This window comes from Annulohypoxylon truncatum (genome assembly GCF_022578515.1).
Source record: "Annulohypoxylon truncatum strain CBS 140777 unplaced genomic scaffold F4807scaffold_43, whole genome shotgun sequence".
Classification (NCBI taxonomy): domain Eukaryota; kingdom Fungi; phylum Ascomycota; class Sordariomycetes; order Xylariales; family Hypoxylaceae; genus Annulohypoxylon; species Annulohypoxylon truncatum.
In genome coordinates, this window is record NW_025953829.1 from 181,405 (window position 1) to 197,646 (window position 16,242).

The window sequence follows — 16,242 nt, forward strand, 5'->3', positions numbered from 1 at the left end:
TAGCGCGGTTGAGTCGCCGTAACCAAAGATCTATGATAGAAATGCTCTTGAAGGAGCGTGGTGCACGTAAGTATAGAATCCTTCGGCGCCAAGGACCCGCATAATGCAGCGGGAGGATCGCCAGGTTCAACATGCTTGAAGATCCGGGTTCGCCGTTAGGCTTAGCCCATGTTCCTTAGAGTCGAAATCATTAACTCGGGTGTTGGCAGACAAAAGGTCTCAACTAGCGAGTAGTGCTCTGAATGTAATGCTTATACCGACTACCCCCGTTGACAATATACCTACCTACTTGAAGTGATAAGACCAGCTTTGAACCAATCGGCGACTTCTCTAGTTACCTATATTACCTCCGTATGGTAATGGAGCGAGACCTTTCATACTGGCAATTATTCCGATTATGTATTGTAGTAATCGGCGTCGTGGATAAGAATGTCTGCCTCCGTCTCTAGGAAAGTGGCGAGGGGATTGCTTCTCATTTACAATCAGGATCATACTTATCAATAAGTAAATGGCACTCTCTTGGACATATGCGGAGGTCTAAAATTATTCCCCAGACCGTTCAACTTTGGATCTCAACATCCTACGAAATGACGTATTCCCTTGCCTGGTAGGTCTTTTATTACTAGCGGGCGGGGCCCACGCTCTGGAGTTCCTTTGGAATTTCTCCTCGTCAACGACAACTGTCTCTCGAGATGGATCCTCATAATGATGTACCAAATCTGGGACCTAACCTGATGATTGGACTGTGGCTTTGTTGTTCGTTGGCCTGTGCCTTCTTGTCCCTGCGTCTCTACTGCAAATTTAAGCGGCACGTCTCGCTTCAATATGATGATTACCTGCTCATCATCTCTTGGGTAAAGATCCTTTGACGATGTAATCTGAGATCTACTACTAATAGTACTTCGTGTAGATCGCCCAGTTAGTCTGTAGCGTTCTGGTTAGCATCAACGTAGCGGTGGGATTTGGAAAGCACACGAAAGATGCAGTTGCGGAATATGGTCCTGGAAACCAGGTTGTCGTGACTCTAAGAGAAACGATAGTTGGGTTCTTGCTGACGATGGCCATCTCCTGGAGTAAAACATCTTTCGCGGTTACGTTACTGCGTATAATGCGAGGAAAGATGAAGTTGTTCCTCTGGGTGATCATTATTTCTATGAATATTTTGATGACGGTTGGGGCGCTGTCTCTCTTTCTTCAATGTTCTCCGGTAGCGAAATCGTGGGATGAAGCCATTCCCGGCGTTTGCTGGCATGATTTCAACATGGTCGCTGGCATGTTCTCTTCGGCATATTCAGCCTTGATGGACTTCGTCCTTGCGTTACTTCCAGTAAGGGAACCCCTTGAAACCTCTCGAAGTAATTTTGTTTCCTTCTCGGGTCAGCCGCGGGGTTGTCATTGAGATTCATGTTGATACCATCATTCTCTTTAGAAGCTCTCCGAAGATTCGCTCATGCTGACTTGAATCTTGTAGTGGCCACTGATTTGGCATCTCAAAATGAAAACTAAAGAGAGAATTGGAGTAGCTGTCGCTATGAGTATGGGGATGTGGTGAGTAAATATCGACCCTTGGATAGTTAGGCTTCAGCTGCTGACTTCCTCAAGTGCTGGTGCCACTGCAATTGTGAAGTGCTATTACCTACAGAGACCCCATGGCGAGGACTTCTTCTGTAAGTTGTCACTGTAACAATAGCAGTCTAAATATGCGCAATACTCATATGAATAGACGAGGGAGGCAACTTGGTCATGTGGGGTAGCGCTGAGGTGGCTACAACGATCATGGCTGCTTCTATCCCTGTGCTTCGAGTGCTCGTACGCGATATGAGGGAATCGGTTGCTTGGGCGCGCAACGCAGGATCAGTTAGAGGCGCATTAAGGTCATTGGGGCGCAGGTCACGAATGATAAGTGGCCAGACTCCTTTTGCTGGCCAGCAGCCGCAAATACTGCGCTCCGAGAATGACCAGGAAAACGACAAGACGGTTTTGAGCTGGGCTGGTTCCGGAGGGATCACCAGAACGCAGGAAGTGCACATCAGCTTTAACACCCGGGATATTGTGCACTTCGATGATGGACTTGATCCCGATGGCTTGGGGCATAATATGGATATATTAGAATTCGGAAGAGCTGTATAGCTTGTGTAGGATGACAATCTATCGACTGAAATACGATGTTGATAATCAATGCTGTGAATTGGTGGACTAGCCAATCTCATCCGTTGCTAGATCCAGTTTCTATAGGATCATCAAGCTTAATCTTAGGGGCCTCATAGCTACGGAGCTAGTCCAATAGCTTCATAGCCTAAAAAATTATAAATTTCTAAGATCCCTAATTCGAAATAGATGAATGAAGTTAAGACAGTGAGTTTAATTGGCTGCTTGGATTCTGGCACGGAATGAAAGTGCCGGTGCTACCGGCTGTTTGCCAGGTGCCACCCCAGAAGCCACATCCACCTTATCGGTTATCGAAAGTTAATTGTGGCGCGTATCGAGACGCGTCCAACAACTACGTCAACATCAACCACATCTTCAGATAATAACATATAGTATTGGATTCGATGTAGGCCAGGACGTAGCTTTTTGAAGCTATATACATCGATTCAACCCAATATCAAACATGGCTACTAGTAAGCAGAAATATCAATTATCAAGAAGCATTCACTAATACGAAAGACTAGGCCGTGAGGAGCGCATGCAACAGCGCATGCGTGGGGCTGGGTATGTGTCTCTTCGATATAGCTCTTGATATCTTCTCTAACAGCCTAACATATAGACGTCACGAAGTTGCTGACGATTCATTCGGCTTCGTCCTCCCCGGCCTTGAGGAGCCTCCTGCTACTGCTCCCTCCTCGCCTCCACCACCACCACAATCTGCACCACAGTCAGCTCCACGATCTGAGCCCAACACCTCCGCGAAGCGACGACGATTAAACCCTGAGGCTGGTTCGCCGAGCTCACAGCCATCATCTAGCGCAACTAGATCGTCAAGAAGAATATCCGCTCGGCATAGCGAAGCTAGACCCGACCCCTATAACGCTATCCGAGAACCTAGCTCAGAAGGTGTGTCGGAGCCTCCCGCGAAACCCCCCATAGAGCCTCCTACAGATCCGGATCCATCACCACCAGAAGCGACAAACGAAGAGGAAGCATTAGAAGAAACCTTGCCAGCAATAGTACAACATGCAAGGTCTCATGTGTCTCCAGTTTCCCCGGTATTTACGGGCGTTATAGACGAGGAAGTCACCGAAAGTCCAGCAGAGGCACCCGGAAGTGGTCAAAGGCGTTCTATTAGAGTCCCCGAAAGCGTTTCTCGAAGCGCAAGATTATTAAGAACTATAACGGATGACGATACCGGTGTTGCGGATGAGTTTACTGTGTCATCACCCCTGGCGCGCAAGAGTAGGATTAGCGGTGTTACCCTAGGCGCAGCTTCGGCACGGTCGACGCGGACAGGCGCGAGGAAGTCGGTGGCATTTGCGAACAATGATGGTGAAGAGATAACACCGGTTGCTCCTACCCGGCCGCTGCGGAGGAGTGATGCTACGGCGACCACTGGCTCTACACGCTCTACACGCTCTACACGCTCTACACGCTCTACACGCTCTACACGAAGCCACACTAAAATAGTCAACACCCCTAGTACGGTAGATGCACTCTCATCTCCTCCCGAGGCAGCGGGTACTGCTAGTCCCAGAAAACCTAAGCTAAGGAAGCCTAAATCGCCCCCTAAGCTACCCGAGCCAGTGCAAGAGGTTGAAGAAGAGGCCCAGGAAGAAGAGGCAGAAGAAGCAGAGCCCGATAATGATGAGCCTGCCGAGGAAATCGACGCCCAAACAGCAGCCCGAAAGATTGGCCGGAAGCGTCCGCGGGCCAGCCTACCTCGAGAAGGATCTCCGGAGTTGCACACTAGAGCTGCTGAAGAGGCTCGTCCGAGAAAGAAAAGTAGACAACAAAGGGTGCAGGATAGCCCGGCAGTACAATCACAACCCAAGCCCCCCAAGACCAAGAAGAACAAGGCGGCTACGAGAAGGCGAAGTGATGGCGAAGCGATTCCGATTATTGTACAAAGATACACGAAGCGAACACACCAAAATGAAAATGACACCGACGCAGATATCCTTAACGCCGAGATCCCATTTGCAAATCGCGGTGGTGTCAATGTGATCGATGTACTTTCGCAAATATGCGACGAAGTCATTGAATCGAGTTTAGAGACGTTACTTGAAGCGGCTGTCAACGCGAAGGATGCGCCAACGAAAAGGGAATTCAAGACGAAGTTACGCGCTTTGGAGGCATTTCAAGAGGAACTACGGACAAGGCTTCTAGAGCACGTAAGTTCATTTAGCGACTTCGAATTACAAGCATCGGCTAATATCAATATCTAGACTATTGCTCTCGACACCATGCACGCGCTTAAGAAGCGAGTGCGGTCAGTCCAGAAAGAGAAACTTACACTTCGAACGGAAATAATGCGGATTCGCGCGGAGCGAGAACAGGTAGCCCTAAAGATGGACGCGGTGAGGATCCGTCACGAAACAGCAAACAGGGAGTCACTAGTATGTCCTTTTCATTATGAGCCTGAAATTTTTGGAATTTTGCTAACACCTACACCAGCACCAATTAGGACTTTCCTCTGCAATGGACGATATTGAGCTAGCAATCGAGAATGGAAGATCGGCTCCGGATCTCAACCCAAAAGAACAGAAAACAGCCGAGTTAGCGAACCTAGAGTTGTTAATTTCGAGGGTTGTTGGTCAGGCGAGTGTTGCTAGCGATGGCGGGGGAAACCTCAAGCAGATCAAAGACTTCAATGCTTTCCTCGAACGTACCGCGGCTGTTCTTGAACGAAGATGATGGATAAATGAAGCAGAAGAAACCTGTGGGCCCTAATAAGATGTCTTATATTGCAGCAGAAAGCTGTTCTCCTAGGTATATTGGATAACGAGACTCAGGGCCAACTCTTGGGGTTGGAGCTCCTCATTAAGACATAAGTGGCACAATATTAACACTTGAACTAGAAGCATCTTTCTATGACCGCTCTTCAATTATGGCTAAAACGATTGGTAAACATCAAAACCTTGGCTAGTATATCTAGGGAACCCTTCAGCATCATCTAGGTAGGAATACGGCAACGTCCTGCACGTCATCTAGAACCAGACAGCCCGCATCTATCTAACAAGTCTATTAGTTGGCATGAACGTTCCAAGCATACGCATGTCTCTAAGAGACCTAGACAACACGTGCTATTTGTGGGAGATTATCCTTATCTCCGATTCTCGCTTTCAGCCCTGGGCATTGGCAACAAGCCAGATTCTTGTTGGTCTTGGTAGTGGTGATGATAGGCTTGGCTCCCCTAAAATGAGAACAATGGCTGTAAACGCCGAGCCATCATGGCTTTCACGTCATAGAACCAATGAAGAAACAGCGCCACATATTACCAAGACATGTCTTCCCTATGCTTGTCCCTATGCTTATGGGGAAACACATTTAGAGATATTTCCTCCTTTCTTGGCATGTATTCTGTAGTTCCTATCGGAGATATGTCTCGCAAGATGCCATTGGAATTCACCGTTGAAAGGATGAAAATTCTACAGACGTCGAAAATGCGGTCGAACTTCTCCATATAAAGTCATTAAATTTTGGGTGGTGCCATGCGGCGCAACGGCAATAGGTTCCAGTTGCTACGCCTTACAAGTTCTTGGCAACCCGACATAGCCAGCAGCAGCAATAGCCAATATCCGTTGTATGGGGTAGCCGTGACCGCATATCAAATGATATTTACGGCTCATACAGAAGGCAGCAATTATCCTTCACATCAAAATTTCGATTCACCTTCTCTTTTTATTTCATCGTCTCTCCTTAATCTCTTAGGTGTATTCTCTTTTGTTCTTTAAGATCTATTTTCTACTCGTAACCGACCGACCTATCCCTATCGCCACGAATCGCAGAGCATATTTTTCAACCGACATCATGGCGAAACACAACTATCCTTACAAGAAGAGCGTCAACGTCACCGTTTGGATTATCCAATTCCTCGTCTGTTTAATCCTCCTAGCTGCGTCGGGATGGATAATATGGCTTGTAGCATCGAACCAGCACCCTCAGAAGTTTAGGGAATGGCGAGGAATTCTCGTGTAAGCATTTTTATTCCTATAAGAAAAATGGGGAAAGGGGTTGGAGAACAATAGAACGAAGAGCTCTAGCTAACACCGGAACTTAACTATAGCGGCGCTGCTGGCTTGCAGATCGGCCTCGCCACCGTGAATATCGTGATGAACATAGTCGAAATCATCCTGATTGCGAAGAAACGAATGCCGCCCGCCCTATTCCTGACGCACACATGTTTCAAGTCCCTGGTCTGGGGTATCCTCTTCATCATGAATACCATCACGCTGACGCTCATGGCCGTAATTTTAACTTTGTTCCTCTTGTACGCACCGCCTACCCAAATTCACCTAAACCCATCGGCATAGTTAGATGAACGACCGTGTAACTGACACCTACATATAGCTTGACGTCCATGGTCCAACTCGTCCACGCAGCCATCATCGTCCACCGCAAGCGACATGGTATTTACAGAGGCGGTCGATACTCTCGCGCCTCAGAACTTGTCGACCCTATGTCGGGCATGGCCGTCGGTGTGGAAACACAGACAGGATCCTACCACGAGACCGTCAATACCGAGTACAAGACGCCGTTAGTGGAACCGCCAGCGGAGTACGGAAACTCGGCTACGGCTTACTCCCCACGCCAGACGAGTCCGTTGTACGAACACGACAACCGGAGCCGGGGCTGAGACGTCCCCTCGGAGGCTTATGAGATACTCATATTAGTCTAATCGACGGGTTGCAAGGGCTGCATTGCGTCGAAAGGGAGAGAGGACTGGATAAGGATAAGGTCGGGCTTTTGACCTTTACCGCTGTACAGCTGCGTTTCGCGCATAGGTATTATTTCTTGCTTGGGGGTTGGGCATGGGCGCAAAAGGCGGTTAAGAGGATTATCGATTGACATTAATACTGTACATCGCGTACATTGCGAAAGGGGGCTCACCTAAGCCCTTATACCTGACCGCAGCTCTTCATGTCATCCGAGTACGAGCTGTACTATCTCATACGTCAATGATAGTCACTTAACCATGTTGAACGTTGGTAAGATCATCGCTTATGGGAGCAGTGTGATTTATTATGTCCCCAGTACAAAATGTATGTATGTCGTCGGAGGTCTTAAAAGAACCCGTCCAGCCGTCTGAACTGTGAGGCGTAGCTGTTGCTTGTACTCATGTACCCCAAGGTGTCACTTAGCCCGAGTTTAGCCGGCACGGAATTCGGCAAGGAGGGAAGAACTCCACGTGGTCTAAGCGGACCAAATGTCCGGGGGCATCTAAGCCATCAAAGCTTCCCATGGTTCTGCCAAAGCTTGTCTTCTGGGAAGCTACCAAACCCTTCCTAAAAGAGGAAGGGAATTGCGCTTTTTATATTAAAGGGACCTCTGGCAGCTAAAAATCTAAGCCCTACATAGCTAAATCATCCACCTTCACCCCTCCCCAGCCTCTTTTACTTCTCTAACATCTGTTTACCTATGTCATTGATATAGATCGACATATAGAAGCACCTAGACAGCTAGAATTGCCGGGACTTACCTAAGCTATCGAAACAGTGCATAAATTTGGAAGTATCCAATTATCAACGTACGACGTCGGGCTTGTCTTTGTTGGTTAGGACCTTCATATTACGGATTGGTGGGAATGACACGGGGGATAGTTAGCATGTTTCATACAGGCGGACAACAACAAGATTTGCGATGAAGGAGGGCATAGCCACTCTCCGTCGCTATTTATCGATATATGACCTTCCAATTGAATTGCTATGTTATATACTATGGAAAATATTGAATACCATGAATTATGCATCGTTGCATCCGCGGTAAAAGCTCCAGATATCAATTGAAGGCCCGTAAATATATGTACATAGGTCGGCAGGTCGGTAGGGCTATGCTATGTACCTACATATGCCGCGTACCGCTTCGAGGCGTTGCTCGTATATGATATATGGGCGCTTAGATATAAGCGGACTGACCGACAGATAGATCATGAATTTTCAGCTCCATTGGATCTAAAAGCGCCGGCTCTAGAGCGCAAGAGAACAAAAGTATTTCCCGTATCCCGTAGTAGGTCCTGATCGTGGGGGGGATGATTGGCTATCTGCGAGTTGCAACCCCATTCCAACCTCCACTTTCATGTAGGTACCTAGGTATATTTAGGTATCATGCATTGAAAACATACATGTAAGTACCTGCCTATCCAAAGTGAGCGCCACAATTTACGTCGCAAGCAGCTTACGACTTGAGATGATGACCGCCAACAGACAGCTTTTTCTTACCTAGGTACCTTGTTAATGTTTACGTTGTGGTCTTCGTTGTAAGTCCTGAATCAATATTGATAGACAGATGGCCTTGCACCACGTACGACCATCGCATACGACGTAGTTGCCAGGTAGGATGTGAGTCGGCAGGTCGGGTAGTACCGATTGACAACATTCACGGGGGATCTTCAAATCCCAATGGGTCCTTCCAAACAACTTCGATAACAAGCCTTTTACAAGCTTTTGTGGCTTGCAGTAGATTGGGGCCGGTGCTGTTTCCAATCAATCAAAGACCGGGGGTCCCAGACAAGTCCCTTACAAGCTCTTACAACTTTCCCCTACCAGGAAGTCTCTAGTCCCCTTACCAAAACCTGTTAAGGCTCTGGGGTCAGGTATTCCCCTGTTTATGATTACCCAGGAGGTAGGTACGTTGTCAGGTTGGCCGTACCCCCAAGCCCCCCAAAGGACACAAGGGCAGCCGGCAATCGTGATGGACATTGGACGATTGGACGGAGGATGGTAGGATGGGATATGCATTGGGCTGCCTCCCATTAATCCTGCCGTTGTATCCGCCGAATAGATAAAGAGTTCCTTCCCCCCCTCTCCAACTTCGATACGAATAGAAGAAGTCCTCACCGCTAATTGTCTTCTACTCGTATATCTCTCGCCATAGTCGCCCATTTCAGACTCTTGTCAAAGTCATTCTCTTCGTTAAACCGAACGAAAACAATCTCTCCAAACTCATCAAAATGCCTGCCCCCCAAGAGCCCCAGCAGCAAGCTCCCATGGAGATGACCTCCAACACCGGCATCGTTACTCAGCAGCCCGTAAGTTGTTTCGTGTCTTATTTCGTGATCCGGAGGTAGCAAATCAATATGAGCAGCTCAATTGACACTGTCGTTACACAGTCCGCTGAGCCCCAACCCGACATGGGCAACCTCCGTGGTGGTGAGGAAGCCGGTTGCGAGGTCTGCTGCGGTCTCTGCGCTTGCGACGAGGGATGCTGCTAAATGCAGTCGTCCATTAACGACCCCATTGCTTTCACTTTAAACGAAATTGCCCGCAATGTCGTGGGACGAGTACGGTACCACACCATACCGGCCCCTATCACCAAACTCATCGCACAAACGACTTATACCCCGCATTTCCAATTGCCACACGGTCGTTGCACGGAGACGCTTGGCGATAAAACACGGCATTGGGAACCAATTTATGTGACCATGGATAGTGAACGGTGGACGAAATGAGTTTATGTCTTGAAGTAGTGAGAATTGCTTTCGGTCAATAGAAATCTTTGAACAAAATACCATATGATTTTTCAGCCAATGGTCGCCGGTTTCATAACCATTTCGATATTACCAGTGCCAAGAGGATGTTGAGTGATCAAGTATAACCCGGTTTCTTTGTCTCTATCATCGCCAGTTGCCAGGGCATCTTGCAAGGCCTCCCCCTTGGATATGGGAAACATTACTAGTAACAATCACAGCAAGAAATTGAAGTGAAGTCGATGAATTCTAAATTAGGGCCCGACTTGTCGAAATAAGCATTTTGACCAAGACTTGGCGATCTCTTGGCGGCGCATCCTAAGGTGCTGTCAAACAGGACCCTTATTTCGCCATCATCCTTTCAGCTATGTACATGTAATGGTGTCGTACGCACCACAGATAAGTAAGCTATATCGCTGATCCTCTTGGGAGGATGGGATCTGGGAAGTCGGGGGTGAGGGAATCCGACACGACTCATTCGTTCAATGTTACCGTACACCATCTCCTCCAAATGGTTCATTTGAACCAATTACCACGAGAATACCACGTTTTTGCCATTCATTTTCTACTCTTGAGTTTTTAGGCTTCGATCGGGAAATGCAGTATTTATATTATATTGTGCTACCTTTGCGTTTGATGCGCTTTAATTTGCATCGTCATGAAAGAAGGATTTGGCTCTGGCGGTGTGAACTGTATGATGAGCCCGAGCCAATCAAATGAGGGGCTCGGCTGTAGTTGCTATATAGACGCTAATTATAAACTTTCGCAACATCCAATCAACGGTTTCCTGGTGTAATGGCTAGCACTGCGGATTCTGATTCCTCTGGCATGTAGAGCTCACTGCGTCTGAGCATCGATGAGCCAAGATAGGAGGAGTCTTCCGCCAATCTGGGTTCGATTCCCAGGGAGACCTTACTCATTTTTTTGTTTATTTTCTCTCCATTCTATCAATATTTGACATTTTTTTACAACAACACCTTCTTCCAACTTGGTTGATTAACTGTTGACTGTTTAGGTAGGCTTAAAAAAAAAATTTCCTGACGTTGAAAAACATACGTTTGAATGAATATTCGCTATACATGTGAGAGTATTCGCGGTGATTTTTAACCTGCAAAGGCGCTGTGCCTCTACTCCGTTAACATGACTTGTTCTATGTATTTGAATTGCTTTTTTTTCATCCCATAGGATCATGCGTGGTATACATACACACGCATATGGCTGTTCAGTATAAACAAGTATGATACAATCGCATCCAGTAGATCAACAACTGAGCGCAGGAGCCAGGTCTTACCATGCATTATGCCCCATATCATCCATCATGAGCTTCGTGTCTAGATAGGTAGACATCGGGTAAGGTATAGTAGTATACTCGATATAGCGAAATGAAGCGTAGGTCACCTCTTATTTTCACCTTCACCACCACCACTACTACGAAAAGCCCCACTCAACTTATCCCACATCGTCTCCTCGCCCCTCCGCTTCCGCTCCTCCCTATCCATATCCTGCTTCCTCCAGATCCCTTCGACCTGCGAGGCGACCTCGTCCTTCGCCCGCCACTCCGCCCGGATAGCCTCTTCCTCCGCGGCACGGTCTTGTTGGGGCACCTTTTTCAGCCGCTCCATAATAGCCGCCTCCTGCTCCGCCGTCAATTCTTCTTGCCGCTGTTGTTGTAGTTGCGCCAGTTGGTGTGTGCGCGGTATCAGCGGCGGGAATTGGGGTATGGGCCGCCCTTCTTGCTTCGCGGCCGCGATCTCGGCTTCTTGCGAGAGCAGGCGTTGGTACAGCGCGTCGGCGTGCAGTTGGATGTCTTCTTCGGTTTCGGGGGAGTGGTTGTAGGTCGATAGGTAGCCGAGGGCTTTTAGCAGTCGCTGTTGATAGAAATGTATAAGTCAGCCCAGCCCTACTCTGCTAAGTGCTTATACGCAGAGTAAAAGAATAAGACAACGAGGGAGCAGGATAGAAGCAACGCACAGTCTGCATGAAGTAGCACCGCTCAAACTTCTTGATCTGGTCGCGACACATGGTCATGCGCTCGGAGATGGTCGGGTTGTTCATGCACTTGCGCCAGTCGACCTGCTCCAGGGCGCAGTTCTCCAGCGCCGCCTTCCCGATCTGGCCCTTGCGCTCCTTGTAGCCCTCCAGCACGTCCATCAGCTTCTCGTGGTCGCTCTTGGTCTCGGCCTCGATGTCGGCGAGCGGCCGGTACGTCTTCCAGATGTGCGCGTACCGGCCGTCTTGGAACTGGCTCTGCGGCGGGACTACCGGCTTATTACTCTTCTCCCCCGCCTCGTTCTTGTTCTCGTTTTCATTTTTTTGCTGTTTTGGCCTGGCGGCCTGGTCGGCTTCTCGTTGCTGCTGCGCGGCGCTGTATTTCACGGGCGATTCCTTCTCGAGGAATTCCCGGAGCTTGGGGTCGAGAGAGCGCAATGGATCGTCGGTCGTGTTCGACGACCAGAGATTATTCCACCAGCCCATGACTGGTCGACCTGTTCGGAAGAATATCTAGGTATGATTGTCAATTGGCTCCATAGAGCGTCTTCTGGAGGGGACTTGAATGTGCGTATCTATTCCGTCATGCCAAAAAGTTCGTTATCTCTATCCTTATCGGAAATAAGATGCATCTATAGAAGTATATTCAATTATCATGGATGAGAATGCCCCGCTAATCCAACCGCCCCCCCTTATGTCAACGGTACACCCTTCTAGAGTAACACCACGATATCTGTTCATAAACTCATGTTTTGAGGGTGTTCGAAGTACCTACGCACTGTTTTCTTGGCTCTTTTTGGAGCCGTAGGCATTGAAGAAATTGTAAGCAATACTCACGCCACCGCACTTGGCGCGTTTCCCCAATGATATAAATGTATATGCTTTTCAAGGACCCCCTTGATAGTGATCGTTCTGTCTATATCCAAATAAAAACGGCATTAGATATTTTGAAGACCTATTCGATCATAATAGAGACCTTTCCTTTTCCTGGCAAAGATATTTCATGGCCCGCTGGTACCCAAGTCCTCCCCCAGCAGCAGAGTTCACCAAGGCAATGTTACGATGGACTATCTACAGATACCCAAGGTTTAACGCAGCTGTCAGGCCGATATGGGTGTGGCACTACGTTAGGAAATTTTGATGGTGGTTTGGCTTTTGATCTTGGCCAGATGAACGCGGTCAAAGTCGACAAAGCCGTTGGTATCCTATGTAATTGACGGGCTAGGCACTGCCCTTGGAGACGTCACCGGTCCCATAGAAGAGGCCGGGTATGAACTTCGTAAGTTCTTGAAATTCTTTTTTCATTGAATGGCACATTGTGAACTTACTGTGCTGCATTTACTGTATACTGGCATCGCCTGATGCTGATCGTTTGAAGACATCCCTCCCCTCCCTCCACCCGAGCTAGCGATGATATCCCAATATCAGTGGGATATCGGCTTGAGCACCGCAAGTGCTACACTTGATCACGTTCGTCAATTCCCAAGCTGATACCTTACGGAGACACAGACCCTAGCCACGTTCATCTACATCGGTCCTGAAGTAGAAGCAGGCCGAAATATATCACCCTTCTTTGACCTTGGCCCATCAGTCTTACGTGCAAGAAATGTCCCATATATTGAGGTACAACATGCGATATTTCCTCAGCCAACATCCGCAGGTTTGCGAGTGAGACGTGGAAGTCGATGTTTCATAGATTCGATGCTCCATAAAGGCAAATCTAGATGTAAGGACTAGTGGTGCTGTACCCTAAATGTTCTCTAATGAAACCACGATAGCTGTGTTAGATGACGCTACTTCCTACTAATGGCGGGATTCCGAGAGTGACATATACGTCAAAACAATCCATTCTTTGATTTTTCTCTTCCCCCCTTTAAGAGCTAATGCTGGTCATAGCATGTTCCTCGTGGCTTGGACAGAGCCAGGAAATCCTGTAGAGCCAGCAAATGCTTTAGCCCGTGAGCTACGTTAAAGATATTTTCACCAATTCGGGGTATCCTGATATATCGGTATATGTAAACTATGCTCGCAGTTACGGGATACTTGAGCAGAGATATGGAAAAGATAAGCATCCTCAGCTTGCGAGGTTGAAGAATGAATGCGCTCTAGACAATGTGTTTAAATACCACCATGCCTTGCCTAAAAGATATCCGTGAATGGAACGTGACGATGAAGATGACGACGTTGATCTGTCTTACGGGTCGAGCATTTAACAGGCTAAACTCTAATCCCAATAGGTCGGACGTTCAATAGACAGGCTTGAAACACCCAGCTCTCCGTCAGAACAAGCGTCTGGCATAGAGACAAGAAAATAGCAACAGTGAAGCTTTTATATTGTGTTTTCGAGTATCATGCGTTGATGTCAAACTAATTGCTCGTCTACTCATAGTAATTCTAAGATGTGGCCAACATAATTCTAACCGTGGGCTTTAGAACTACGTCCATCTTTCCTAGTTGACTCTCTACGGGGGCGAAGAGTTGGAATCTATCAGGGACGTGCAGGTTTCCGTCTTCATCTAGTGCCCGGGCTCTTTTTACCTGCGATATATACCAACCTTTGATTTCCTATTCTAATCTCACCAAGCTTACTTAACTAGCCTTCCCTATAGTACCTATATAAGCGACGTTTAAGGCCACTCTATGAAGGAATGGTATAAGACTACCTATGAAGATACCTAGTTGGTTACCTGTGACACTAATCAAAACATACCTACTTACATCTGATGCTATTCAATACTAGTATCCAATCATACATAAATGATGATTTGCATAAAGTAACCGTGATAATACTCCTGAAGCGCCAAGAAAGAAACCCGGAGTTATTTTAGTGAGCCCGAGTTTACGTTGAATATGAGAGTACAGATGGATCTTGTAGATAAGGGGTAGTTATAACAAAGACTACGAGGGTGCCTTAGGCGAGGGACCTAGAGGTTGGGAATTTGAATAAACAAAAATATAGTATGGGTATATCCTTGTCTCTTACTTGTAGTTGATGTTGAGGATATGCCAAACGTCCTCTGAAGTTGTGTATTGAAGCAGATCAGAACTTAGGTGTTTGGGGCGTTATGTTGATCCAGATGAAGGCGTCAGTCTGCCACCCCCCTGTTAAATCCGCGAAGCTTGCTCAATCAAACAGCCCTGTTTGGACGGTGCCTGTAAGTTTTGAAGGAGGTAGACAATAGAAAGATCACATCGGAGGCCTGGATGTCAAGCAATTTTGGAGTGCCTTGCCTAATATGCGCGTTCAAACAACCTAGAAACCTAGCATTTCAATGAGCAGGAACCTGAGGTTATCAACTGTTTCATACCCAGCTAGACAGTTGCTCGCCACAAACAAGCCGTTCTGAATCACGCTCACAACTTTGGGAAATAATATAAAATGTGGTATATCCGTTTTTATTTCTCAGAGCTGCCGATGGTGCATCTTTGTGCCCTGGCAGAATGCCTATGAAACACCCGTTCCGAATCTGAGATCATGAAGAACCATGAAGTAACAACGCCATCGATGCCCAGGAAAGATCCCCAACCTAGAACTTGCTGAACTTCTTCACCGCCTTGCCGGTTCGGGGAAGCACACGAAGGACGTTGAACCGAACCTATCGCACGATTCAAATTAGTAATTTATTCCAACCGATTCCATAGTTCTGTTTGCGGCAGCGTATCCCGCGCAAAACAAAACTCATGCGAAGGATAATAATGAACGTACTGTCTTGCTGAGAGGTCGGCATTGGCCAACCGTGACCTGGTCACCCTCCTCAACACGGAAAGCCGGCGAGACATGCGCGGCCAAGTTCTTGTGTCGCTTCTCGTATCGTGCGTACTTGGGGACGAATTTTAGGTACTCGCGTCGGATGATGATAGTTCGGTGCATCTTGGTGGAAACGACGGTTCCGGTCAAGATACGGCCACGGATAGAGACGAGACCGGTGAAAGGGCACTTCTTGTCTGTTATTGTCAAAATTAGCCTCGCATTCGTATCGGGTTGAAAACTCGTAGTTTTAGGTCGCGAGCCTCGTGTAGTCGTAACTAATTTTAGGGGCGACTCGATAATCCAACTAGCAAGTCATAGAACACCTTAATCCTTCCTCTCACGTATTTTCGCGTCTTCACATACCGATGTAGCTTCCCTCAATCGCGGTCTTGGGGGTTCGGAAACCTAGACCGACGTCCTTGTACCATCGGCGGCCACCCTACAGGACGAAATAGTTAGAAAAGGATTCGACCTCTCTGATGAAATGTCAGATTAATAGCGGCGTCGCCTTACCTTGCCAGGTCTCGTGGACTTGGCCTTGACCTTGGAGTTTTGGAAGATATGGGGCTGCTTCTGGAAAGCACGCTCCGACTGAACAGTCAATTCCGTGGCCATGTTTGCGAATTTTTGTCGAGGTCGCAAATGTGGTTGAGGTCGGGAATCGTGGATGTTGTTGTAGTTGCGATTTTGCGAAAAGTTGCCGAAAATTGAAAATGGTAAAAATGTCAAATCTTTAGTTGTGTGGGCTCGCTTGTGGGAAGGCACAGGCTCCACACCGTAATTCAGCCCGGCTGTGGCTATATTGTGGCTTGATAACTGGCAAAATGGAGGGGTTAGCAGCTACCTGTGGCTTGTTAACCATTCTGCCATTTTAGCAGAAATC

The 16,242-nt window shown here is 47.6% G+C and overlaps 6 protein-coding genes and 1 non-coding gene across 7 annotated transcripts; 5 read left to right on the forward strand and 2 right to left on the reverse strand.

Annotated features, from left to right (window-relative positions):
• Positions 1–692: 692 nt before the first annotated feature.
• On the forward strand, positions 693–2,130 carry F4807DRAFT_464709 (uncharacterized protein; the record flags this gene model as incomplete). The annotated part of the gene is made up of 5 exons (XM_048002174.1): positions 693–854; positions 911–1,327; positions 1,472–1,548; positions 1,603–1,667; positions 1,724–2,130. The coding sequence occupies 5 exons, from the start codon at positions 693–695 to the stop codon at positions 2,128–2,130; spliced, it is 1,128 nt and encodes a 375-aa protein (XP_047849943.1).
• Positions 2,131–2,506: 376 nt separating this feature from the next.
• Positions 2,507–5,018, forward strand: F4807DRAFT_284853 (uncharacterized protein). The gene is made up of 5 exons (XM_047994730.1): positions 2,507–2,621; positions 2,673–2,712; positions 2,768–4,325; positions 4,380–4,550; positions 4,609–5,018. Exons 1-5 carry the CDS (start codon positions 2,612–2,614, stop codon positions 4,846–4,848), a joined length of 2,019 nt encoding a protein of 672 aa, XP_047849944.1. The 5' UTR covers positions 2,507–2,611; the 3' UTR covers positions 4,849–5,018.
• Positions 5,019–5,799: 781 nt separating this feature from the next.
• Positions 5,800–6,809, forward strand: F4807DRAFT_284877 (uncharacterized protein). Its single transcript, XM_047994731.1, has 3 exons — positions 5,800–6,128; positions 6,221–6,424; positions 6,505–6,809. The coding sequence occupies exons 1-3, from the start codon at positions 5,965–5,967 to the stop codon at positions 6,788–6,790; spliced, it is 654 nt and encodes a 217-aa protein (XP_047849945.1). The 5' UTR covers positions 5,800–5,964; the 3' UTR covers positions 6,791–6,809.
• A 1,570-nt stretch (positions 6,810–8,379) lies between these two features.
• On the forward strand, positions 8,380–9,382 carry F4807DRAFT_284958 (uncharacterized protein). Its single transcript, XM_047994732.1, has 3 exons — positions 8,380–8,779; positions 9,028–9,181; positions 9,263–9,382. The coding sequence occupies exons 2-3, from the start codon at positions 9,104–9,106 to the stop codon at positions 9,362–9,364; spliced, it is 180 nt and encodes a 59-aa protein (XP_047849946.1). The 5' UTR covers positions 8,380–8,779; positions 9,028–9,103; the 3' UTR covers positions 9,365–9,382.
• Positions 9,383–10,400: 1,018 nt separating this feature from the next.
• On the forward strand, positions 10,401–10,532 carry F4807DRAFT_t140. Its single transcript has one exon. It is a non-coding gene; the product is annotated as a tRNA-Gln (tRNA).
• F4807DRAFT_443269 (uncharacterized protein) lies at positions 10,524–12,167 on the reverse strand. Its single transcript, XM_047999537.1, has 3 exons — positions 11,591–12,167; positions 10,676–11,487; positions 10,524–10,619 (listed from the first exon to the last, which is right to left on the reverse strand). Exons 1-2 carry the CDS (start codon positions 12,092–12,094, stop codon positions 11,014–11,016), a joined length of 978 nt encoding a protein of 325 aa, XP_047849947.1. The 5' UTR covers positions 12,095–12,167; the 3' UTR covers positions 10,524–10,619; positions 10,676–11,013.
• A 2,618-nt stretch (positions 12,168–14,785) lies between these two features.
• On the reverse strand, positions 14,786–15,974 carry F4807DRAFT_471107 (ribosomal protein S17-domain-containing protein; the record flags this gene model as incomplete). Its single annotated transcript, XM_048002890.1, has 4 exons — positions 14,786–15,204; positions 15,315–15,553; positions 15,723–15,798; positions 15,873–15,974. 4 exons carry the CDS (start codon positions 15,972–15,974, stop codon positions 15,136–15,138), a joined length of 486 nt encoding a protein of 161 aa, XP_047849948.1. The 3' UTR covers positions 14,786–15,135.
• Positions 15,975–16,242: the final 268 nt, after the last annotated feature.